This window comes from Engystomops pustulosus, chromosome 2 (genome assembly GCF_040894005.1).
Source record: "Engystomops pustulosus chromosome 2, aEngPut4.maternal, whole genome shotgun sequence".
Classification (NCBI taxonomy): domain Eukaryota; kingdom Metazoa; phylum Chordata; class Amphibia; order Anura; family Leptodactylidae; genus Engystomops; species Engystomops pustulosus.
Genome location: NC_092412.1, coordinates 139,650,944 through 139,678,862, shown reverse-complemented (window position 1 = coordinate 139,678,862; position 27,919 = coordinate 139,650,944). Strand labels below are relative to the sequence as shown.

At 39.0% G+C, this 27,919-nt stretch overlaps 1 protein-coding gene across 3 annotated transcripts; it reads right to left on the bottom strand.

The window, feature by feature from the left end:
• Positions 1-203: 203 nt before the first annotated feature.
• On the bottom strand, positions 204-27,919 carry LOC140118595 (cell cycle control protein 50B-like). 3 transcript variants are annotated; one of them, XM_072136711.1, is made up of 8 exons: positions 27,696-27,919; positions 18,460-18,683; positions 12,473-12,580; positions 10,239-10,346; positions 7,686-7,776; positions 4,872-5,015; positions 4,247-4,450; positions 204-738 (listed from the first exon to the last, which is right to left on the bottom strand). In XM_072136711.1, the coding sequence occupies exons 2-8, from the start codon at positions 18,670-18,672 to the stop codon at positions 554-556; spliced, it is 1,053 nt and encodes a 350-aa protein (XP_071992812.1). In that variant the 5' UTR covers positions 18,673-18,683; positions 27,696-27,919; the 3' UTR covers positions 204-553. The 3 variants fall into 3 exon arrangements, with proteins under 3 accessions (XP_071992812.1, XP_071992810.1, XP_071992811.1); XM_072136709.1 differs by having other exon boundaries at positions 27,595-27,918; XM_072136710.1 differs by having other exon boundaries at positions 27,604-27,918.

Below are 27,919 nucleotides of genomic sequence, written 5' to 3'. Positions count from 1 at the left end.
CTTTTATAGAAATGGCTTTTTAAAAAAACAAAAACAAAAAACGATGTCTTATTCTAAGCCTTTAGCTACCAGCCTAAGTGTCATTTTTGACAGCACATTATAAAACTGCAGTAACAACTAATGCATATACCCAGTCTAAAACAACTAATGCAACAGTTTAAAAAAAAAAAAAAAAAAAAATCACAATTGAAAACAACTGTCACTCCAATATAAAAATGAATACTTTATTGGGCAAATTTCAATATTTTGTAAACGTATACAATTTTGGCATGCATTGCTACAAAAAAAAAACAACACACACTAAAAAATAAAAATATATTTTTGGAAATCTTCATGCATACTTTTAAGTCAACTATGCCTTTAAAACCTGCATCAAAATTAGCATGTGTAAATCCATCCCAAGATACATGTGATCTTCGTTTCATGAGGCAAGATACACAGTAAATATTTGTGAACACTTGACTCAAAATAAGGAAATGTACATTGTAATTTTATTGGTTATATAATGTAAACATCATGTACTGTGGCAAATCTTTGAATAATAGACTGAATGCTAAATATCATCATCTATTTTCCCCTGGTACTTTAGAAATACAATGAGCATTATAATAGCAAAAACAGTACATAACGAACCAAAAACAAGATATGCAATTCCCAGAAATGGATTTTTTCCTCCCATCCAGGATACAGTGCTGAAAACAATTTTTTTCCTTCCTTGAAAACTTATAACTGGATAATCTGTTGAAAAATAGTTAAGGTCCATAATTAATAATAATATTTAGTTTTTTAGATAATCTAGGACTAAAAAAAATTATTACAGTACTACATTCAATACAAAGAATAAAAGCCCCGGTGAGCACACGTCGGCGCGTTAGAGAGGCAGAAATAGCATTGCATGTCCCCAAACACAGGGAGTGATCAAGCATGCTCTATTTTTTCCCTGTGTATGGTTCCACAATTTTAGGTCAACATAATTCCCCTTAGATAGTCAGCTAAAAAGGGTTATTCACACTTGAACAAGATTCTTAACCCCTTACCGCCGAAGCCACTTTTCACCTTCGACACGGCCCATTTTTTCAACTCTGACATTTGTCACTACAATTGGTTATAACTTTGGTATACACTCACCAGCCACTTTATTAGGTACACCATGCTAGTAACGGGTTGGACCCCCTTTTGCCTTCAGAACTGCCTCAATTCTTCGTGGCATAGATTCAACAAGGTGCTGGAAGCATTCCTCAGAGATTTTGGTCCATATTGACATGATGGCATCACACAGTTGCCGCAGATTTGTCGGCTGCACATCCATGATGCGAATCTCGTTCCACCACATCCCAAAGATGCTCTATTGGATTGAGATCTGGTGACTGTGGAGGCTATTTGAGTACAGTGAACTCATTGTCATGTTCAAGAAACCAGTCTGAGATGATTCCAGCTTTATGACATGGCGCATTATCCTGCTGAAAGTAGCCATCAGATGTTGGGTACATTGTGGTCATAAAGGGATGGACATGGTCAGCAACAATACTCAGGTAGGCTGTGGCGTTGCAACGATGCTCAATTGGTACCAAGGGGCCCAAAGAGTGCCAAGAAAATATTCCCCACACCATGACACCACCACCACCAGCCTGAACAGTTGATACAAGGCAGGATGGATCCATGCTTTCATGTTGTTGACGTCAAATTCTGACCCTACCATCCGAATGTCGCAGCAGAAATCGAGACTCATCAGACCAGGCAACGTTTTTCCAATCTTCTACTGTCCAATTTCGATGAGCTTATGCAAATTGTAGCCTCAGTTTCCTGTTCTTAGCTGAAAGGAGTGGCACTCGATGTGGTCTTCTGCTGCTGTAGCCCATTTGCCTCAAAGTTCGACGTACTGTGCGTTCAGAGATGCTCTTCTGCCTACCTTTGTTGTAACGGGTGGCGATTTCAGTCTTTTTCGGACCATTCTCTGAAAACCCTAGAGATGGTTGTGCGTGAAATCCCAGTAGATCAGCAGTTTCTGAAATACTCAGACCAGCCCTTCTGGCAACAACAACCATGCCACGTTCAAAGGCACTGAAATCACCTTTCTTCCCCATACTGATGCTCGGTTTGAACTGCAGGAGATTGTCTTGACCATGTCTACATGCCTAAATGCACTGAGTTGCCGCCATGTGATTAGCGGATTAGAAATTAAGTGTTAACGAGCAGTTGGACAGGTGTACCTAATAAAGTGGCCAGTGAGTGTATACTTTAACATATCCAAGAGATTTGGAAATTATCATCAAGGATTTTTGCCGTTATGGGAAAACTAACATTTATCGAATGTTTGGCTTATGTGGACATGTTACGGGGCTTTGAACTTCAGGTGCGATTTTTCATTTTCATTAAAACAACACAAAATCATGCTAAGATTTAAAAAGTCACTTTCTAAATAATACTAAACCCCATAAATTACCCCATTATACAAACTACACCCCTCAACATATATTAAAACAACTTTTATGAAGTTTGTTAACCCATGTAAAACAATTAAAAGTGTTAAAACTAAATAGTGTGCAATTTTGAAATTAAAATTTATTTGGCTAAATGACCCCTGATGTGTTGGTAACCTGCTGTATGGGCACACGCCAAGGTATCGAAGAGAAGCTGCGCCGTTCAGAGCAGATTTGCATTGGTACTTTTTATTGGCTATACAATCTTTATTTATTTGGCAATGTGGACATATAAGGGATTATTTTCTGCAACATGAGATGCACTCTACAAATACTTCATTTTAGTAGGTCGTTAGCTTATTGATGAGATTTTATTAACTTGACTCGATTTTGGTTTCCTCTCTTTTTGTATTTTTTGGGGCCGTTCACCGTACCATAAAAATAACATTATCTTTATTCTATTGATCATGACGGTGATAATTCATTTATATAGTTTTTTAAAATATATTTTTACAACTTTACTAAAGAGAAACTAATGTAGAGAAAATCATTTTTTCGGAGACATAACTTTTATATTTTTTTGCTTGGCAGAGCTTATTTAGGGCTTATTTTTTATATGTTGAGTTTTCCTTTTCAGTGGTACCATTTTGGCACACAACTTTTTTTGAACACTTTTTGGAACATTTTGTAAAGGGATTTTATGAAAATGTAAATTTTTGGCAAGTTTTTCAGGTTATGTTTTAATGGCATTCAGAGTGAGTCAAATAATGTTACTAATTTAATTGTACAGATTGTTACGGACATGGGGATACTAAATATATGGGGTTTTTTCATGATTATGTTTTTTTTGTAGTTTATTAGGTATGTATAGGGAATGTTGGGGTCTAGGGGACTTTTTAATAAAAATAATTTTTCAAATAAAAGTGTTTTTTTCTTTTTACTTTTTCAAGGTTGGCTTGAACAAGCGATACTCTGAACTCTTGTTCAAGCTCTTATTCCTATAACACAGTGTAACACAGATGTATTATGTATATGCTGCACATGCTCAGTGTGTTACAGCTTGGTCCTGCTAGGAGGCAGGATCCGATTCCGGTGAGGATTGTGCAGCACCGGGGCACTGGCAGACCCAAATCACTAGACATGACCCTTACATGCTGCGGTCATGCGTGACCATGGCGTGTAAGGGGTTAACACCCACAATTGGAGGAATCTCCAATAGTGGATGTCGGATTTAATATACAGCAGACACCCGCAGCTTCTGGCACCGGCGCCAGAAGCAGGAGGTAGTAAAACGTCACAATGAGGCAAGTCCCTGCCACCTGTGACATAGGTGTCGGAAAGGGGTTAAATATATTCAGGGTAACAAAAGAACACATTCTCTTAATCACGATTAACAAAAATACTGAATTTCAAACATATAATTCCAACCTGTCTTTATCAGTCCAAGTGTATACAATTTTGGTTGGCCTGGAATCCAACCATAAATCTTTTATCTTCTATGGTTGGGCAGAGAAAATTCATCTCATGAAAAGCTTCTCGTATCTGCAGGATGTAGTGTGCTCTCTGCCCCTCTCCCTTTCCATTACAAGACAAGCTCACACACAGACACCCCATCATTCAACAAGACCAATACAAAAACATCCATTTGGCTGGTTATACAAATAGTAAAGTCAGCTACTTCGGCATTTTACAGTGCCTTTGGCATCTTTTATCCGGACTCCTATCCACCTTTGTCTAATCCCAGCTTTCAAAATGAATTTATAACTTTTGGGATTGAACACCCATGTATACATGCAATATACATACGGATTGTGATTAAAGGATACTATAGACAATTCTTAGCTGATATTCTCCAGCAGGTAGACCATTCGTAAAATTTCCACTCTCAATTCTGCGGTATAGTTTCCGAAATGTGGGTAAAGCTGCACTTCTCATCCACACAATAAAGTCCTCATTTATAAATCCATTATTATATGGGTCATCTGATAGGTTGTACACTTCGGTTAACCAGTCGTTTGGCTTTGCCGTTCCTGTTAATACGAGATTAAAGCACTTAATCAAAGACAACAAACATGATGAATTTGAATATTTTTCTAATATTAAATTTGTGTGGCCCCTTTGGCTTTTCTTCCACACAACACAAAGTTGTGCTGTAGGAATCTAGACTAAATACAGCTTCTGTATTGCACAGGGCGTATCCCACTACAGTTGGAAACTCTACATCCTCCGATGTAAGTGGACTGTATATTGGCAATTCTTATTCACTTGGCTGTTATTGTGTTTACACAGTTTCACCTGGGGTTAGTCTGCTCTGAAAAGCAAGCTGCCACATTTCATGGACCGAATACAGCTGTGTGAATAAACCCTTTAATTTCTTAGAGAAATGCCTTAAAAATAAAGTGGGTGCACACAAGTTACATAAAAGCGAGGGCTGTATACCATCCTTGTTACCTTGAAAAATCTCAGATAAGTTCAGATTTCCATCAATTGGGTTCCGGAATTTAATGTTGTAATCGGTCCACCAGGATATTCCTTGTCCATTTAATGGAACTTCCACGTATGTGCCATTTTCATTGTAAAACAGTGTAATATTATCTGAAGAAAAAAAAGCGGATATGTTCTTTTAGTCTTTTTTGTTTTGCTTATGAAAAGTTACAAATTTTCTTTAATGGAAATCTATCATGAAAATCCATCATGATAAACCAGGGACACTAGCTCATTGATCCAGAGACTGACTGTGGTAATCTTCTTATATTTGTTATCCATGGCTTTCTTCCTTCCTTCTAAATTCAACTTTTATAATTCTGTTAATGAGCCTAAAGATCTAACGGGGCGGTTCGGAGATTCATAGGCGGTCTCACCCCTCTGCTTCTGCTTGGCACTCCCCCCCTCTGTCCTATGTAATGTTACTGCAGCACAGGAGGGGAGGGAGACGTACTCCTTGTACACTAACACTTGAACACCCACAGCCCTTCAGGCTCTTTAGCGTGATTTTAAAAGGTTGATTTTAGAAGGTAGGAGGTCATGGATAGCAGATATAATATGGATCTATTAGTAAGTGCCATTGGTTTATCATGTTCGATTATGGTAGATAAGCAAAACAAATATTATAAAAATGAAATATTCCTTCATCTCTTGCTGTTCTGTCTCTTGTTTATTCCATACAATGAACATTGCAGATATTATTTTCTGTAGCCTCACTTTAAACATTCAAAACAGGACATTTAACCCTTTGCCATTCAAATGCATTCAAATTCAATGGATCTCAGGTAGGCACTTCAGTAGCCAATAATATCCTTGCTTTGCAAAATCTCTCAGGCTAAATTTCAGCTCGAGTTTGGCTTAACAACCAGACCATGATTGCAGCTCTGCAATATATGAGGTTGAAGTAGGAGCTGCATAAACTTGTAACCCTCACTCAAGCACTTTAGCTTTAAAACAAGACTAGCCTGAGAAAGTAATAACTATATAGTAAACAGGAGTGGAAAAGGGTGTGGCGGAAATGGGTTTCACTGGCAATGTCCAGAAAGAGGAGAAGATGCATATATCCTTCTCTCGTTCCTGTACGACTGTTAATGGCTCCTGGAGAGGTAGTTAAATGGACTTGATTTCAGTAGATGATTAACACCACACACACACCAGTGCAACATGTATGTGATATGTATGAATTTTGCATACATGCTCATTCATTATTATGGTGTATAAATTCTGTTTATTTGTGAATTTTAAACATCTATGTATATTTTCTTTTTTGTTTCTTTTATTTTGTCTCTTTTTTTCTCCTATGCAGGTCTATACTATGTGCAGTGTCCTCCCTCCTGTGCAGTCTGTACTATGTGTAGTCTCCTCCCTCCTGTGCAGTCTGTACATGTATGTATATTTTAAAGGCTTTTTCAGGAATTCTGGAAATCCCCAAGAGGGATGGGCAGATGGAGGCAAAAACAAATGTTTACTTACCTTGCTCCAACTCCCATAGTGGTGCCACAGGTGGCCGCACAGATACCCTAACACTTTTAGCCTGCCACAAATGCCACAACTAACAACTACTGCCAGAACTGGTAGCCAAAACAGGGGAAATCCTATTTCCTTCTTACACCTGCCCTCTGATCTGTTGGGTTTTTCAGAATTCCTTAAAAACTTTATTATTTTTTTTCTGTTGGTCACAAACAAAGGTGAACGTGTCTGTTAACAGCTGGTAAAGACAAATGCAATCATCAGATTGTTTTGATTAAATAGATATTGATAGGAGGATGTACAAAGAGATTGGCGATAATCAATTTAAAAACAGAATTTTGGACTCTCCAATTCTGGAAATAATTTGAATCTATGTGTATGTAGTCATGGGCAAAGTGGCATGTTGAACTCTGCACCTATGCCTTATTTATATGGAGTTTATTATTTTATGCATAAAGGTGTGTACAGTGCAAAATGGCAAAATGGGATATGGCAATCACCGGGCGGAGACCTCCCCACTGGTGACTGGCACAAACTTTTTATTCCTGGACCAAAAAGAAGGTAAAAACATATTCTATATATAGCGACTATATAACAAAGACAAAGACAATTGTAAGGTACAGATGTAGCTATATTTTGGCCGGGCAAATAATGATGCAATAGGTAGCGTTCTCATTCACCAGCCGGAACTCCCCTTCGCCCAGTGCATAAGTTTTTAACTCCTCTTTCTTATGTTTTTAAATAATGGTTTGTTGGTACCCACCTAAACTTTTCTCCATACAAGTGATTGGCATCTTTTAAACAAAGTGAAAATCTATGTATGTATTGCATTTTAATTGAAGTTTAAATAAAATAAAAGATATATTTTTTTAGCACTCTACTGCCATCTGGTGTTATTAAGCTATACGTGCAGTCGGTAAGATTAAATTATGGTATAGAGTCTTCTGTACTAGTGGACATATATATGTCTATAAGAGGATAACCCCCTGTTTTGAAAATATAGAAGATACCGTATATAAGCTGAGACCCCCAATTCTACAACAACAAAAAACTGGGAAAACCTATTGACTCGAATATAAGCAGAGGATGGGAAATGCATTGGTCACAGCCCCCCAGTATACAGCCCCCTGTAGTATACAGCCAGCCATTTTTTGTGCTGAAAAACTTGGCTTATACTCGATACAGTATTTAGTTTTAGAAAACATACATTTATGGAATAATTAAAATTTTTATTTATAGAAAAAAACACATGTTTGTAGAGATCATACACAACACCACTCCACTGGACATGCATGACTGTATAACCCTTACCATTAAACATGCTGTTTGCAACAGCACCGCATGGAGCAATTGGCTTTTGTTCAGAATTTACTCTATATGGGGCACACTCATTGGCAGGATTCTATAAAAAACAACAACAAGACAAATTTCACTCCAGTGCAGGGCAACAACAGTACAACTACGGAAATCTAAATTAGATTATGTTAAAATGGATATGTACGGTAAATATTTTAAATAGATAGTAGTTCTTTATTCCTCTAGTACCTTTATTTTATGGCAATAAAGCAAATAAAACTTGTATTAGCCAGTTGTGCAAAACAAGACAAGTCATTGCGGTGTCAAAAAGTTCCCATCTTCACCATTAATTGTTTGTCGTAGTATGGGGGATGACATTCTCCCAATTAGAATTATCATTCAACATAAGTAATGCGTTTTACATCTTGATATTCTAATTACCATCTTAATACTTAAATCGTCGGGGTAACTATGACATCCGTGACAGTATTCTGGGCACCATGGAAGTCATGGTTGCCATTACTAGAGTGACAATTTGAAGCCAAACCTGAAAACTTGCGATACATTTTTTTATAAATGTGTTATTCATGTAGCCAGTTAATGGAAGAAAGGCTTCATGTCATTAGGATTTCACATTTTGACTTAAAAAGTTTACATAGGCTGTGTAATACAAATAATCGAATAATGCTGGTTAGTTCTGGACAATTAGCTGATTATAATCATAAATATATATTTTTTTGTAAATAGTTGAAAATAAGTAGCTGAAAATTATGAAGAGAGGATTGACCACACACTAGGGTATTCTCTCTTAGATAATCCTAATTTTACATGTCCACTACCGCTCAAAATTTTGAGGTCACTTAGAATTTTTTTTATTTTTATAAGAAAAGCACATTTTATTTCAATGAAACTAACGTTAAATGAATCATAAGAACTTTCATGTGAAACTCGACAGTATATTCTTGTTCTTAGAAATGAAGGCCATTCTATGTCAAGAAACTGAAGATTTCCTACAAACGGTGTGTACTACTCCCTTCAGATATCATAAACAGGCTCTAACTAGAGTAGAAATTGTCTGAAAAATAAAAAGCATGAGCTTTCATGGAAAACACTAAATTGTCTGGTTGACCAAAAACTTTTGAGCGTTAGTGTAGTTATAGAAGTATTTTACAATGCTAAATTGACAATGCTAGTTTATAGGGAACCTGTCAGAAATTGGCCTAATAACCTACTACTACTATATATAAAAAACACAGATTCTAGATCATGTTTCTCTCATGCCTCAGTGTAATGGCATCTAGAAAATCAGCTGAAAATCAGGGAAGCTGAGAGTTTAACACCAAAATCAAGCTCTCCCTGCCTCTGAACACCTGCATATACACCAGACTTCAGAAGATCTGATCAATGATTTCCCTGGATGCAGGACCATCAATTACAGTGAAGTGAGAGTTCTAAGGCATGGAGAGTTTGACTTCAGTATTAAGCTCTCCACCTTCTTGACTTCATAAAACCAATTTTTATTTCACTTCAAAGTTAATTTTGTGGATGATGTCACCACACCAGCCTAAGGCTACATTCACACGAACGTATGGAGGACGTATATACGGCCGACGTATATACGGCCAATATACGTCCCCCATACACTCCTATGGGCGCACGGCACCCTACGGGAGCGGTACGGTGCAGCACACGTGCGGCACCGTACCGTTCCGTACCCGGGAAAAAGATAGGACCTGTCCTATCTTTTCCCGTAATACGGCGCCGTGCGCCATAGGTTGCTATGGAGAGGGGCGGGGGTGAGCTGCGCTCACCTCCTCCTCTCCCCGTACACTGCCGTTGCCCGCTACGGTACGGTACGGGCGGGCAACGGCAGTGTGAATATAGCCTAAGAAATATCATCTAAAAGCTGCTCAGCTGCTTGACAAGATACTGCTAGTGGTTTATTTGGCCAATTTCTGATGATAGGTTCACGTCGTTCAGAAATTGACCTACCAGTATGTTGTCAAGCAACTGACCAGCTTCTAGACCATGTTTCTTTCATGCTCTGGTGTGGTGGCATCATCCAGAAAATCAACTTTGAAGTGAAATGTAAATTGGTTTTGTGATGTCAAGGAGGCGGATCGTTTAACACTGAACTCAAGCTCTCCCTGCCTTAGAATGCCACCTTCACTGTAATTATGGTCCTGCATCCAGAGACATCATTGACCAGACCTGCTGAAGTCGAGCACATGATGCAAGTCACATAAGAGGAGGTATTCAGAGGCAGGGAGAGCTTGACTTCAGTGTTAAACTTCCTGCCTCCATGTTTTGATACAGCCAATTAACATTTCACTTTAAAGTTGATTTTCTGGATGATGCCACCGTGCTGGGCTGTGAAAGAAACATGATCTAGAAGCTGCTTGACAGCATATTGCTATTGGTTTATAGCAATATCTGATGACAGGTTCCCTTTAATACTTTTAGCTTGGAACTAATAACATTTGTAAATAGTAATGTTTCTACGATTTAAAATTTTGTGTACAAATGACAAAACCCATATGCAGAACAACTATTAAAGTCTATACCTACCTTAAGACTATTAAGGTATCCACTTAATTGGTTTTCATCCTTAGAAATCATATACCGATAGTGGTTCTGGTAGAAGTTTGATAATTCATAGTACATAAAAACAGGTCCCTAGAGGGTGATGGAATGACAATTATAAATATATGCAAACAAACTTATTTGGACCTAGTGTAGATGTGACTCATCTGTTGGAATCATTGGTCCCAATCTCTTATGTTTAGCAATAGCACTTTCCTTATATGAGCCCTTCTTGTCCAGGTAGTTGCTCATATCTCATTTTCCAAGGAGCTGCGAGTGATTTTCTCTCATGAATTCTACCCCCATGCCATAAGCCTCTGAGGTATCTAAAAGATCTACTAATACTAAAGGGGGGAGCTATAGCAATGACTGCCACTAGGTCTCATTTTCAGGGGAGGCCTTATATATCCAAGTTTGAAAAAAAATTCCCAGAAAACAGGGTAGATAACAGGTGCACTGTGTGCCACTCTTCACGTTTCATGTACCAGCACAGCTTGGGGTATGCAAAAAAAAAAAAAAAAAAAAAAACAGCTAACGTGTAGTTCTTGAAATAGTGCTTGGATGTTTTTTATTCCATTACGGAGTTCACTGTATGGGATAATTATTTTTAAGATGAAAGATTGTACATTATAGAGATTGTATATTATAGGATTTGTGAATACTGTGTTTATGTATTTATATACACACCTTTTAGGGAAAGGAAAATGTATGGACTTGTGTGTGATATATACACCATATATACTAGAGTATAAGCCTAGTTTTTCAGCACAAAAAATGTGCTGAAAACCCAAACTCGGCTAATGCTCGAGTATAAAAATATAGGTTTTACCAGGTTTTTGTGATAAAATTAGGGGGCTCAGCTTATACGGTATATATATATATACACACACATACAGTGATACCTCGGTTCTCGAACATAATTCGTTCCGGGAGGTCGGTTGAGAACCAAATTGTTCGAGAACCGAAACAAAAAAACCCATAGGAAATAATGGAAACTGGATTAATTCGTTCCAAGCCCCAGAAAATGCCTATTTACTGGCCTAATTTGTATATAATATGTAGAAAAACATGAGTCTCAACAAGAAATAAGAAAGAAAAGTGTATTTATTAAAACAAAAAAAATTAAATGTACTGTACAGTACGGTAAATTGTGTTTCATTTACTGTACCTGTACCAACCTTTATGGCAGGAGGGAATGAATGTGGAGGGAGGAGGGAAGGGTAATTTGCAGTACACACTTGCGTGACTCTCTCCACAAAGCGACTCTCTCTCTCACTAACTCACAATGATGACGCAGGCAAGGCGCTGGGCCGAATGAACGCCATTCGGCTCAACTCGGCTAATCTCGGACGTTCGGCTGTTCGAGTTCCAAATATTTGTTCGGAGTCCAAGACAAAATTTTCTCGAACTTCCTGTTCGAATACCGATTTGGTCGAAAGTCAAGGCGTTCGAGAACCGAGGTATCACTGTATATTATATATATATATATATATATATATATATATATATATATATATATATATATATATATATATATATATATATATATATATATATATATATATATATATATATATATATATATATACATATATATATACACACACACACACACACACACACATTGATATGATAGAGAGATACACACTGTATATTATATACATGTTCTTTACTATAAGGCAGGTAAAGTCATATGGTCCCTTAGAAACCAATGAGTTGTCTTTGGATATGACCACCTCCACACACTAGTAGTGGCGGCAACGCATGAATTGTTAAAGCACCTGACTACCTGGATTCAGCGTTCATTACAGGAAGGCTGTAGGACATGCTGTAACTTTTTGTTCCTTTGCTGCTGGAGTGATAGAGCAGAGGTCGTATCCAAACACTTTCACTTAACATATAGCTACATTTATGGGAAATTATCTGCACACAGGGAAATAACATCCAATTGAAGAAATGTATATGACAGATGAAATTAAATGTGAAAGTCCACTTGGTAATACCATTTTAATGACAGCCATGGAAGCCTCTGAGATGGTTCCAGCTGGCACAGCAATCCCTGTCATCGTTAAGGGGAGTCCTAGATAGCAATCATATTCTAGGTGTTACATCTACCTGGCAGCAGATGTTAACACACTGGACAATAAAGAAGCTTTGACGAGAATGGTAGTGTATAAAGATCTTCAGTTTCAAAGGGGACACAGCGGGATGGAACTTACCTGGAAGAATTCTGTAATATTAAAGGTTATATTGCAGTTGCAGAATTTTGCAGCACTGACAGCACACTCATAACAGGCTTCTCCTGGCAATGTACCTGTGTAATCATACTAAAGAGAAAAGAAGGTTGAGGTTTTGATTTTTATGTCATTTATAAAATGTAATGGTGAGTAAAAATGTACATTATTTAACACGTATAAAAGTGATTATTACTGTACTTTAAAAGTAATACCTGTCGTGTAATTGACTCTGTTTAGGTAAAAGACAAAATTATTCTTCACCCACCCGGATGGTTGGGTGGTATTCAATTTGGTAAAATTAATCTGCACACAAGTCTACATCTCCTCCCACTGCCCCCAAAAACAAGAAAATAAAAAATTGAAGCTTAATGGAAAGTAACCTTCTGTAACATGCTGCAAGTCAGGAACAGACGGTGAATGGTACAACTTGTAAACACCATCAGTTTATTTCACATTACAGGCGGTCCCCTACTTAAGGACACCCGACTTACAGACAACCCATAGTTACAGACAGACCCCTCTGACCTCTGGTGAAGTCTCTGGAAGCTTTACTATAGTCTCAGATTGCAATGATCAGCTGTAAGGTGTCTGTAATGAAGCTTTATTGATAATCCTTGGTCCCATTACAGCAAAAAATGTTTAAACTCCAATTGTCACTGGGGCAAAAATTTTTCTGTCTGGATCTACAATTATAAAGTATACAGCTTCGACTTACATACAAATTCAACTTAAGAACAAACCTCCAGACCCTATCTTGTACGTAACCCGGGGACTGCCTGTACCTGGTTCCTCTGCCATCAGCCTGCGGCGAGTCCCGGGGAAGGGAGGTGTATATGTTCTATACAATATTGTATACAATATAGAATATATGATGGAAGCTTTCAATTATTTCAATTGCTTATTTATCTCATTGATTCCCATCATTTTACATGTTTCACATGATTTAACCCAATAGAACTGAATTGAATACAGGCAGTCCCCGGGTTACGTACAAGATAGGGTCTGTAGGTTTGTTCTCAAGTTGAATTTGTATGCAAGTCGGAACTGAATTTTTTTGGTCTCTGTGACAATTGGGTTTTGAAAATGTTGGATTGTCATAAGAACCAGGATTAACACTAAAGCTAAATTACAGACACCAGTGATAACTGTTATAGCTGTTTACTGTAGCCTAAGGCTAAAGTACAGTAAATTACCAATATCCAGAGGTCTGTTTGTAACTAGGGGTCGTCTGTAAGTCGGGTGTTCTTAAGTAGGGGACCGTCAGTATTTTCAGTTAAAGGGGTATTCTCGTCTTGGCACTCACATTCAGTTTCACTTATGTTCCATATACAGGCAGTCCCCGGGTTACATACAAGATAGGGTCTGTAGGTTTGTTCTTAAGTTGAATTTGTATGTAAATCGGAACTGTATATTTTATCATTGTAATCCCAGCCAGAACTTTTTTGGTCTCTGTGGCAATTGAATTTTAAAAATGTTGGGTAGGCATAAGAATCAGGATTAACAATAAATCTTCATCACAGACACATTTGATAACTGTTACAGCTGTTTATTGTAGCCTAGGACTAAAGTACAATAAATTACCAATATCCAGAGGTCCGTTTGTAACTAGGGGTCGTATGCAAGTCGAGTGTTCTTAAGTAGGGGACCGCCTGTATAAACATTTCTTCAATTGGATGTTATTAAAAAAATGTTCCTGTGTGAAGATAATTTCTCATAAACATAGCCATGTTGTCCCTTGTCACACTCTGGCAGTGGTGGCCAGACTTGGGCTATAGAGTCCTGCCTGACCACTTGGATTCAGCCTCCATTACCACAGGACGGCTGTGAGACTTGCAGTAACTCCCGGACATTTCATATACAAAAACCTTTTTTGTTTATTTGTGCAATCTCTCAGGCGGAGGTGGCCGTATCCGAGGAAGCCATCTCGTTTCTAAGGGACCATATGATTACATTTATGAGAAATTATCTTCACAAAGGAACATTTTTTTTAATAACATCTAATTGAAGAAATGTTTATATATGGCAGATTTATCAAACTGAATGTGAGTGCCCAGACGAGAATACCCCTTTAAGCTCATATAAGCAATTCTGTATAAGCCTGTATAATTCTGTCCACCTGTATAAGACAGCTACAATCTCCTCGCCTCGCTCAGACAATCCACAGCGCATGCGCAGGACTCTGTACATTCCGTCGCCCTTTCTGAGGCTGACATTTTACTGGTTAGACCAGCGCTTCTGCCCATGCGCCTGGAAACAGTTTAGGTGCTCCCCGCCATCAGGAGATAAATTAAAGGGAGATCCACACTATCCTGAATGCCCTAAGAGGTGTCTACGCTCTACCCTCGGCATCAGGTAAGTTTTGACCACTCCATCTACCAATTTCTCCTATCCCCACTCCTCTTGACCAATATATGACTTCATAACGTTCTAAATTTATTGGCCATTATACCCATGACCATATTCATATCAAGTGTATATATGCCCTGACCATGATATTTACTATCTAACTGAAATGAATAATACATAATTATATTTTCCTAAGTTATGCCTATTTATACTTCCACATACTCACATAATGAATTTTATACTTCTGCATGAGTCATCTATTTATTTATTCATTTATAATGTAATTATATACTGTACATTCTTTCGTATGGTATTGTACTCAATCTACATTGCAAAGTGACATCTATTGCAAAGTGACAACATATTAAAATATGTACTGTATATACTGGCGTATAAGACTACTTTTTAACCCCTTAAAATAATGGCTACAGTGGGGGGTTGTCTTATACGCCGGATATACGGGGGCCGCACTGTGTGAGGTGTTTTTTTTCCCCGTCAGCGCGCAGAGAGCCGCTTCCAGTCCGCCTCTCACAGTCATTAGAAGAGGCTTAGTACGCGCTGAGGGGGCGGCGCGCTGTATGCTAATGCAGCCGCCCTGTCACAGCGGTCGGTGTCACACAGCTGGGGGTCACAGTCGGCACTTACAGAAGCATGTCGGATCTTCATTAATATCGCAGCTTACAGTTATGATCACCAGGCACTTGCTCTCTTGTTTGTTTTGCAAAGTTTTAAGCAGACTTTTTTTCATTTGGGAGAGGGGTAGTCTTATACAGTGAGTATATACCAAATTCTATATTTTTAGGGCAGAAGTTGGGGGTCGTCTTATACGCCCAGTCGTCTTATACGCCGGCATATACGGTATATTGTTTTACGTATGTTTGTGTTGATCTGTACATTCCCTCCTATGTTAAAATGGATTCCTGTATTTATGTGTTTCCTTTGTCCCACGGAACAAACCTTTTATTATTTTATTTACTCCTTTTACTGTATTTAATCTTTTTCACTTGAGAAAGGGGTACTTTTCCCCAAAACACGTTGTGACTTGAAGACCTGTTATCCAATAAAGATTTCGTTTTCACTTCTGAGTGCGCCTTTCAATTAGACCACCCCCACAAGCATTATCCATATATCCTGTATAGTGTGGCGACGTTACACAGGAGATTTGTATCTGAAGGCAGCACCTGAAAATATCCATTGGAATCTCAAAAATAGCGTTGTGCCTATCCTAAGCACAACCATACACGGTGAGCACAATTTTGACTCCACATCTAAATTTATAATCAAAGATGTCACACTATTAGTGCTTTCTTCCTGTCCTCTCTTGCCACCATCTGCTACCGGAGTAGGGAGGTGGGGGAGGGGTCAGTTGCAGCAGCCTGTGTGCCTGTGTCTCAGTCTCCCAGGGGCGGACTGGCCGTTGTACCGGCCCGCACTCCCTCCCTACAAATTTTAATTTAATGTATAGTACCTTCATCGTACGAGCGTACAATGCAGGTACTAGTAATTAGCACACAGACGAAGCTACACAGGTCGCGGAATTGACGTCATTGCGCGACCTGTGTAGCGTGGAGGAGGCTGACACTTACCACCTGTCCGGCCCTCCCTGCAGCTCCGCGGCTTGGTGTGGAGACACGGAGCAGTGACGTCACTATCCCGCGCCTCTACACCAAGCTACCGAAGACCGGGGACAGGAAGAAACCTGCGCCAAAGAGGTGAGTATGATGTTTTTTTTTTTTTAATTATAGAATGGGGACATTAATTATATGTCTGGGGCGGGGGAGAGGGGACATTATTGTATATCAAGGGCTGGCAGGGGGGGGGGCATTATTTCATATCTGGGGCTGGCAGGGGGGATTAATTATATGTCTGGGGCATTATTGTATATCTAGGGCTGGCAGGGGGGTATTAATTATATGTCTGGGGCGGGGGGGGGCATTATTGTATATCTAGGGCTGGCAGGGGGGCATTAATCATATGTCTGGGGCTTGGGGGGGCATTATTCTATATCTGGGGCGGGCAGGGTGAATTAATTATATGTCTGGGGCGGTGGCATTATTCTATATCTGGGGCGGGGGGGGGCATTATTCTATATCTTGGGCTGGCAGGGGGAATTAATTATATGTCTGGGGCAAAGGGGGGGGGGGAATATTCTATATCCGTGGCTGGCAGGGTGCATTATTCTATGTCTGGGGGGCAATTATTCTATGTATGGGGCAGGCAGGGGGCATTAATTATATGTCTGGGACGGGCTGGGGGCATTATTCTATGTCTGGGTGCAGAACATAAGATGTCAGTGTGGTAAACTTTGCAGGAATGCTGTGTACCTGGAGGAAGAGACAAGGTGATGGTGGAACTAATGGAGAAGATGAGGAACGAGCACAATCCGAGGAGACGTCACCTGATGTCACTGGATGCAATAGGTGAGGATCTCTCATTTGTTTTCTGTAGCTGTATAAGATACATACTGATTTTTTGCATGTTCGCTTCTATGTATTTATGTAGTATTATAGTAGTTATATTCCTGTACATAGGGGGCAGTATTATAGTAGTTATATTCCTGTACATAGGGGGCAGTATTATAGTAGTTATTTTCCTGTACATAGGGGGCAGTATTATAGTAGTTATATTCTTGTACATAGGGGGCAGTATTATAGTAGTTATATTCTTGTACATAGGGGCAGTATTATAGTAGTTATATTCTTGTACATAGGGGGCAGTATTATAGTAGTTATATTCTTGTACATAGGGGGCAGTATTATAGTAGTTATATTCTTGTACATAGGGGCAGTATTATAGTAGTTATATTCTTGTACATAGGGAGATGTATTATAGTAGTGATATTCTTGTAAATAGGGGGCAGTATTATAGTAGTTATATCCTTGTACATAGGGGGCAGTATTATAGTAGTTGGCTTGTATATGAGAGAAGGTATTGTTGTAGTTTTATTTTGTATATAGAAGGCAGGATTGAATGTGTTATTGTAGCATTATTCCTGTACGTAGGAGGCAGCATATATTCTCTCTGAATTGTACATGTATGGCACAGGGGAAAGGTATTTAAGGCTTACCGGGTCGTGTGTTTGCAACATTCTTTGCACATTAGATTCACTTAATGCAAAACAAGAACATCTTTTGCTAGTAAGGCCATCTACCAACAATTTGTCTGTTATAACTCCACCTACATAATCTGACCACACCCACTTGTTTTTACTCCACCCATAAAATGGGGCCACTTTTGTAGTTTTTTCCAGGGCCATTTTAAATTCCCAGTCCGCCCCTGCAGTCTCCTCATGCATTTTGCCTGAGAATGAGACACAGGCACACAGGCTACTGCTGACAAAGGCATTTTTAAAATCAGCATAGCATAGGCGTTTGGAATCCATCACCATCCAAAAAATTGCATTCCTAGTGACAGGTTTGCTTTTCTTAATATGGAGGAGATGGTAATGCATCTAATTACATCTTATATGAACACTACACAATAGTTGCTTTTAGCAGTGGACGAGAAAATATCAGGGATTTCTATTTCAAAACGTGTTCTTTTAGCGGAGAATGAAGAAAAATGAATGTGATGCAGCATCATTTTTTGTGGAAGTTGTAGGAAAATGTTTATAAAATACTTACTTCTGTTTCTTGGATGCTATTTGAAGAGTAGTGTAAGCCAATCCCAATGCCTATAAAGGATAATCCTACAAGGAAGAAAAATGGTAAAACTATACTGGCAGAGAGAAGAGGCTGCCAGGCTGGAAGTCTCTGCTGAGTGAATGCAGTATTGTCCGGTCTCTGGGAAGGGAGAGGTTCATGTTTATTTGCAAAGCTCCTGGATGGTGGCCTCATTCTTCAGATTTCTAAAGAAATAAAACACAATATACATTGTTTACTTTGTTACATGCAGACGATGTATACAGATAATCATATCTGGGCAGATTTACCTATAACAGAATTCTGTTCTACTGCACCAAAAAAAAATTAATATATATAAAAAAAACAGTCTTAAAGGAAATTCCTGAAAAAGGAGGCGGAGCCTCCAAAACATCGCTCAGTATGCTATTGCCTCGGTGAAAGACGTTTGTGTTTGCACATCATGGAGTGGAGTTATAGACAGTTACTGGATAGTTCCTACGCTTTTTTAGCTTTGTTACTAATAAAGAAGTTTTTTAGTAAACCGTGTCAGTGGTATATCGTTAGAAGTCATTTGTATTGGAAGGTTTGCGGGTTCACCTTCATTAAATCACAGATACCTGCTCCATGTAGTAATTAACTTGCACCGGAAGTTGTTGTTCGTTAAAGGAAACGCACCATCTAAGTTAAGCATGAAAAACCAGGGGCTCTTACTCATAGATCACGTGACTACACGTGATCACGTGAGTTATGCCTTATGTTTTTTCTCAAAGTAATTTAGTTTTCTCAAAGTCCATTTAGTTTCCCACAAATAAATCCACTGAACACTGCACATACAGGATGTATATGGTGACCAGCCTGGCATCTTCCATCACATGAAGGAGCAGGGAACATGTAATAAGTGGAAGCAATCATAAGTAAAATATGAACATGAAGTGTATGGTCTGTGCTGTGTGAGCACTAAGCTTATCTGCACAGAGCTGATACTGCAGATGACAAAGTGGGGGAAGGGAGCAGTATGAGGCGCAGAGAGAGAGAGAAAGTTCTGTAGAATCACAGACTGGGATGGAGGAACTGATAGGGAACACTATTCTGTGTAGGAGATATATATACAGGGTTCTGAACACATCTAGCTCTGCTACATACACAGAGAGCTTGGTTACATAACCTCCTCCTCTGTGAGCAGGAAGCAGCAGCCTCTTCCCTCCAAGCAGTCCGACAGATAAACTACACAGATTCACAGAGCTTATCAACACAGGCATAGTAGAAAATGAAGGAAAATAAATAATTTGTGTTCAAGGGATAGTGTTAGAAAATCTGCCTGAAAAGAGAACACTTAAAAATACATTTTAATAAAAAACTTTAAAATTGGGCCACTCTTCAGCCACTGAACTAACAGTTTTATTCAGACTTTCAGCAGTGTGGGGACAGCGAGACAGGGTATAGATGTATCCGCAGTCTCACTCTCTTAAAATCTCCTCCTCCACTGCTGAACTAAGGTACTGCTATATTCTCATAGCTATAATATACTCCTATCCAATTGTGGATCGCAGAGTTCTCCTGAATAGCGATATTTACATGGATGCTGCAGATAATAGCGGTCAGCTATCCTAATCTACCTATGTATCCCATGCCTATTCTACCTGACACGTTTCTACAGCCCCAGTCAGTGTGTGCTGTGTCATCAGAGGCAACAGGTTAATCTCAGGTGTACATAGTGTCAAGGCTGCACACCACACAATGTATATTGGTGCAGCCGCTGGCATTGTCTCGGCAATACAGGCAGAAGAAGCAGCTACTGCAGCACAGAGATAATCTGAGGGGAATAGCAAAAGAAACTTCTGGATATATGTAACAAAGTAAATAGGCAAAGTTGTTTTATATCCAAGAGCTATTAATTTGTGGGGAGAAAAAAAAAACAACTTTACAGTTGCTCTTAAAGTATAATGATGTTAATAGCCTAGAGCCAAGGTAAAACAATGCTCATAAGTACAAAAGCTTGAACTGATTTTACTATACTTCTGTATCACAACCTAGAACTGGATGTGATTTTTTAAAAATCTTAAAAAGGTTGATCCTTCATGTAAGATTATTCAGTGTGTGAATCTAACAATGTTCAAGTAATGCGAATGACAAAGCAATGCATTATTTTGTATAGCATATATTTTGTGCAATGAACACGCTTTTTAGGATAAATTCCGAGAATAATTACAATCAAATAGCAATTATTTTTTCTGTATCCATGAATCACTAAATGCTTACTTGAGCAGATTAGTTGCAGAAATTTTACAACTGAAAATCACTCATTCACCATGATGGGGTGGCAAACACATTTCTACAAAACTGTTCACATAAATGGAACGATAGCAAAAAGTTCTGTAGCAAATTTACACCATGTCAATTTTTTATATCTTTGCAATATAAACAATAACCTGGCACTCCAAAGTATGTAGAGATAGATATTCAAATTTATTGAGATATATAACAATCCACAAACAATATAGACATTTTGGTCTACGCGGGCAATGAAGGGTAAGGAATAAGAGACCAGCCTCTGGCCTCAGCTGGATAAAGTGTGTGGAGTATATGCTGCAGAACTTTCTCTGTCTCTCTCTGCACCTCATGCTGCTCCCTTCCCCCACCTTGTTATCAGCAGTATCAGCTCTGTGCAGATAACCAGGTTATTGTTTATATTGCAAAGATTGGGGTGTTACCCTACCTGAGGACCGTATACACAAGTGGAGTGACGTGTATCACATACACTACAAATGTCCACGAAATCTTCCACATTTTACAAAAGGAGGAGGTCTTTAGAGCAACTGTACAGAATATACTACAGGTATGAAATTCACAACAACAAAGAAAAAAAAAAAAAACACTTAACAATGGACTTTGTTCCACTTTTCTTCCATGAATCTCAGGTTGCGCCCTTTTTGGTTTTTTTCAATAATTTTGTACACAATATAGCAGCATATAGCACCGCAGAGGACCTTGTGAGTTGGGGGTCATATTTTTATATGTGCCTATTCATATTCATTGTATCATAAGCATTTTTCTCAAACCAAAATAAAAAAAATAATAATAATACGGTAATAATAGGAACTAAAAAACTTCTTCTAAAAAGTGTAGGTTCACAGAAATAAATGAACTAAATCAACGTGCAAGTTGCATTGTAAGGCTCGATTCATACGACCGGTGCCCGCCGTACCATAGCGCTCTCCCCCTCCTCCTCTCCCCGTGCGCTGCTCACCCCCGCCCCTCTCCATAGGGATATATGGCGCACGGCGCAGTATGCCCTGAAAAAATAGGACATGTCCTATTTTTTCACGGGGCACGGACCAGTACGGTGCCGCACCGTACCGCTCCCGTAGGGCGCCGCGCGCCCATTGCCGTCTATGGGGGGCGTATATCGGCCGTATATACGTCCCCCTTGCGGTAGTGTGAATGCAGCCTAAGGCTGATTTTCATTATACAATCGGCTCAAAACAATACAATTCTTCTGAAAACACTGAAAGGGCTAGTTCATATGTCATCATACACAATGCTGCTTTTACTTGTGGGGTAGCTGGTAGACTTTTAAATCACATGCTAGATTCTGCAAGTATTTTAAAAGTTATGGGGAAAAAAAAAAAAGTGTTTGAGAAGGAGATCGAAAAGAAATTTTTACATGCCGTCAGCCAGTTTTACAAGAGCAAGATATAAAAGCTTGTTTGAGGAGGTTAAAGCTAGTAAAATATTTAGCAGTAAGCAAATAAAGCTGTTCATTTTTTACATGAAAGAAAATCTACCATTAAAATCCATGATGATAAACCAGGGACACTTACTCATACACAAGTTAAAGAACACCCAGGCTCACAGTCTCCTCCCACATGAAAAAGGAATCCTTAGAGATTCTGAAACACGTTGTGTAACCGAGACACCAATAAAAAGCCTTTTGTTAAGATTTTTCCGAATTCCTTTGACTACCAGTGTGCGCCACAGTGACAACCACCCTATTACCCAATGCACTTGATCCAGACCACTGCGGCTACTGTGTTCTGCCGATCCTGTCAATGGGCAGCACCAATTGGTACCCTATTCAAGCTTCCTACTAGTGTTGTGCCTGGTATTAGCACAACTCTCCCTGGTGAGCCTTCTTCTAACCATCCAACCTAAATCTGTTTTTTCCAAGAAATACTACTCTAAGAGCACTTTATGGTCTATCCTTGTTCTCCTTTTCTATACACTCATAGATCCAGTGACTGTGGTAACCTTCTTATATTTGTTATCCATGGCCTTCTTCTAAAATCAACTTTTAAAACTATGCTATTGGACTTGAAAGTCTACTAGGACATTTGTAGGCTATGGATAATACATATAATACTATCCTAGTGCATCAAACAATATAAATTGAATAAAAAAAAAAAAATGGACGTGCACTCCAATATTAAATAATAGCTAGTCACATTTGTTAATATAAGTAATAGATTTAACATGTGCCACGTAGCAAAAACCATTTATCTTTATTAATACATGAATACAGGCAGTAAGTTTGGGCTTAAGTTGAATTTGTATGCAAGACGGAACTCTATACTTTATCATTGTAACCCCAGCCAAAATTTTTTTGTCACTTTGACAATTGGAATTTTAAAAATGTTGAATTGTCATAAGAACCAGGATTAACAATAAATCTTAATTGCAGACACCTGTGATAACTAACTATAATAGCGGTTCATTGTAGCCTGGGACTAAAGTACAGTACATAACCAACATCCAGAGGTCCGTTTGTAACTAGGGGTTGTCTGTAAGTTGGGTGTTCTTAAAAGGGTTTTCCCACGAAGCAAAGTTAGGCCCTAACCACGGGATATTTCCCAAGGTACATCCCCTTATAGCCACCACTTTGCATCCATCGCTAAGTATATGTTCCAATTTTTTATCCTCATAAAGTAGGGGGTAAATATTTTAGTATGTTTTTAATCTAATGGAGATGTGGACTATATTGTAAATAAGCAATGGGAACATTTGGTTTGTGGGTCTTTTTTTTTCAATAAATCCTCTCTATTCTTTGAGATGGCTATTTTTTTTAGTTCTATCTAGGGTCCAATTAGGATAACCTCTAGTCCCTTGTCTTTGTGAAATCTGATGTGCTTCACTTTGGAAATGTTTCTCTGAATCCTAATCAATTCCCCTACTGGGATTGTTTTCATTGTTTGTTTAGGATGCTGACTATTGTAATGAAGAATATTATTCCCTGAGGTTGGTTGCCTACACAATTGTTTTACCCATAATATCTTTTAATTTTAAATCCAAAAACGTGACCTCTGACTGTTGAGAAAAAACATAGGTGAATTTTTGGTTACAGTTAGTATTGTTATTGTATTGGACAAATGAAGGTATGGGAGATACATCATCCCTCCAAAGAAGAAGGATATTGTCGATGTATCTGCCAAAGCACTCAAAACTGTCATGACAGTCCCACCATGACATTACAAGGTTTGCCAAACATTAAATAATCGTGTGTCATGAGGTGGTGTGTGACCTATAAGATGTATTCCTTTAAATCTGTTGTATATTTACTAAATTCCTGTAGATGGTATTCCAGGGCTTTAAGGGCAACGACAGGTGGGAAGGAGGTGACATTGCAACCCAGCCATGTATAACCCTCAAGCAAAGTATAATTATCAAAGTTTCTGAAGACATCGGATGAGTTTTGCAAGTAACCAAGTACCCTATGAACCAATGGTTGTAGTAAACCATCTAACCATTCAAAAAGTTTCTCGTTCTCCGAACCTATGCCCGACACAATTGGTCTCATAGGCGGAGGGAATACTTGTTTGTGTATTTTGGGTAAAAATGTATGATTGGTACGATGGGCTCCTGCAATTGCAAGTAATCACCTTGTTTGGTTGTAATGATGCCCAGAGAGGTGCCCTCATCAATAAGTTATGTCTTGTCCTGGAAGATTTTAGTTGGGTAGCGTAGCAGCTCCCTATACACCTCCATATCATTTTAACAATCTTTGTTAACAATTTACCATCAATGTTATATAATAACATATAAGTCCCTAATAACCTTGTTCTGAAAACTATCCATGGACACTGTACGTAAATCCAACGGGTAAGACTAGTGATTGCTAAATTTTAACTCGTTTATCTCCGTCTGTATGAAACAGTGTCCATGGACAACAAATCTAGAGTTGTCATTTGCTCACAGAAATTGAAAATGTTTTCAACTCTCACAGGTTGTTCAGATGGAAAAATATCATTAGTTTTAATAGTGAGATTGTGACATTAATAAATTTATGCACAAATAGTTGAAAACAAGTCAAAGGACATTTCAGATACTTATTGTGCTTCTCAGGGGTATACACTTTCATAAATTTGGCACTCAGTCTAATATGGACCTGACCTTATATAATCTATCAAATCTGGGGTCATCTCTGGGTGAGCACTGTGCATTGTTGGCATAATGCAAAAATTTATGGATGGCTTCAAAGCGGATCCTGCTCATCTCCAAGCGGAACATCCAGATGTGGCTTTTTTTTATTATTCTCATAAGAAGTAGTATGCCCCATTATTTCTCAATATCTGCTGCACTGACAGAGGTCCAACTGTGGAGTTGGGCGTAAAAAGAATTGGGGTTTTGGGCAATATGTTGTCCAGCAAAGGTCTGAAATACAATCAGACCAAATAGGTCCTCACAAAAAAAAAAAAAATCCACTGGTCTGTATCGTTCCTGTGAAGTCATCGAGGGTGTCCTCTGATGATCCCAGGACTTCCCACCTATGCATCAGAAACAGAGGAAGAACCTGCGTCCTATATATCGGACGCGGAGCTGGAACAAGCTAAACGCACTGAGAAGAAAATGCAATAATACAACAGCTGAGAAGAGATTTTCCTAATTACATTACTGTTAACAAGAGCCCATCTGGTCAACTCAATCGGCAACATTGCATTTACAAAACATGTTAACAGAATGTTAACACAATGTAATTAGGCAAATCTCCTCTCCTCCGACCAGTTACACACATGGTGTATTTGTTGCGTTTTTGAATGCATTGAAAATGCATGCTTCTTATTTTTTCGGTTGCATTTGCTTTTTAAAAAGCAATGCTTGATGTGCTTTAATTGAAAGCATCTGTATCTCTCGCAATTTGTAAAAATGCAGTGATCTTGTTCTCCCTGCTATAGGTGCATGTAATTGCATGTGTTTAAAAAGACAAAACATCAAACGCACATTTTTCAAAAATGCAACCGTTTTGAAAAGTGCAAAGAAAATGCACCTCAAAAACGCAGACACAAAAAACACTTTATACAAAAACCCATTTAATATCCAAAACTATATGCAAAAAGCTATGAAAAATGCACTAAAAACACCACGTCTTGTATTGCATTTCAAGATGCAATATAAATGCCAGATGGCACCCCCTTAGGGCGCGTTCACACGTTGCGTTTTCATTGCGTTTGAAACGCATATACAACAGCTGATGAGAGGTGATTTGCCTAATTACATTACCGTTTACGTTTGTAAATGCAATGTTAACACATGTGTTAACAAAACGCATGCGTTAACATCGCATTTACGATGCGTTTTGTAAACTAAAATGTTAACAGTGATGTAATTAGGCAAATCACCCCTCCTCAGTAGTTGTATATGCGTTTCAAACGCAATGAAAACGCAGGTCAAAACGCAACGTGTGAACGCGCCCTTAGGGCACGTTCACACATTGCGTTTTGGCCTGCATTTTCATTGCGTTTGAAACGCATTACAACAGCTGAGGAGAGGTGCTTTGCCTAATTACATTATTGTTTACATTTGTTAATGCAATGTTAATGCATGTGTTAACAAAACGCTTGCATTAATATCACGTTTAAGATGTGTTTTGTAAATAGTAATGTAATTAGGCAAATCACGTCTCCTTAGCTGTTGTAATGTTTGGTAATAGAGAAGAGTAGAAGCCCTCGTGGTAATGTTCTCACCCATTAGGCCGCTAGGCGTCCGTCATAACGCAACGCTAGGGCACAGGGGGATATCCTCGGCCCAAACGCACATGCATTTCCAGGGAAACGCATGCGATTGAAAAGCCGATCCCATGCGTTTCTCTGGAAACGCATGTGCGTTGGGGCCAAGGACCACCCCCTGTGCCCTAGCGTTGCGTTATGACAGACGCCTAGCGGTACGTGTGACCGCGGCCTTAGCATCCATACTTGCTTTTGGCTTTGAAAACTGCATCTGAAAAACTGAATATGTGAACGCACCCTGAGGAGCGCGTTCACACGTTGCGTTTTGGTTGCGTTTTCATTGCGTTTGAAACGCATATACAACAGCTGATGTGAGGTAATTTGCCTAATTACATTACCGTTTACGTTTGTAAACGCAATGTTAACGTATGCGTTAAAACGCATGTGTTAACGCATGCGTTAACATCGCGTTTACGATGCGTTTTGTAAACGGAAACGTTAAGGGCGCGGTCCCACGGTGCGTTTGCAAACGCAGACGCAGACCAAACCACGCCCACCGGGGCGGTCCGCGGTCCGATCGCATCGGCGTTTCTCTATGTTTCTATGGAAAACGCCGATGCGATCGGACCGCGGACCGCCCCGGTGGGCGTGGTTTGGTCTGCGTCTGCGTTTGCAAACGCACCGTGGGACCGCGCCCTAAGAGTGATGTAATTAGGCAAATCACCTCTCCTCAGCTGTTGTATATGCGTTTCAAACGCAATGAAAATGCAGGTCAAAACGCAATGTGTGAACGCGCCCTCAGATTTAGACAAAAAAAAAAATTCTGAAAAAAAGTTTCATCCTTTTTTTAATAAAAACACATACACATATATGAAATATAATAAAACACTAAACCATTACAGTAGTTTGGCGCTGCTGAAGATTGAGGGCTTGACATAACAAGTCTGTTCTTAACAGCCCAAATGTAAACTGAGATAGCAACTGATAAGCAAGCAAACTGGAGCCCCAGGGCACGTACAATATAGGAACGGAAGAGAAAAAAACCATCATCAACTACAAGAAACATGAGAAAACAAGCAAATGCAAAAAAAAAAAAGCTGAACTGCATTATACATTCTAAGAATACCATGAATCCAACAGGAATGTTAATCAGAAAGATTTATTTTTAGCAAAAAAAATAGAAACAAACAAGACTTACCGTACGTACCAGAAACACAGCCGGTAACAACTCCAACTCTCAAGCCGCTCCTCTGTAAAGATCCTGATAAACCAGTTATCCCATAGACAATATTGTCTTACCTTTGCTCATACTATTCTGACACTTTTCTGTCAAGACCTAAACATGTTCACCCTAACTCCACCCAACATCACATGAACAGACTATGACTGTGATTGTGACAAGCTGAACTCCACACATCCTTGGCGTACTAACTAGATGATGCACAAGGGGTGGCTTTAATGAGACAAAGAGAACGTCAATCCAATATAATGAAAGCTATGTCACAGTAACAGGATAATTTTCT

Bases quoted from the DNA above. Each gene is read 5' to 3' on its own strand.
- LOC140118595 (XM_072136711.1), bottom strand. From the start codon at position 18,672: ATGAGGCCACCATCCAGGAGCTTTGCAAATAAACATGAACCTCTCCCT. The intron at 12,581-18,459 runs GTAAGTATTTTA...TTTTCTCTTTAG, and splicing joins ATAGCATCCAAGAAACAGAA to TATGATTACACAGGTACATT. The intron at 10,347-12,472 runs GTAAGTTCCATC...ATCACCCTCTAG, and splicing joins ATATTACAGAATTCTTCCAG to GGACCTGTTTTTATGTACTA.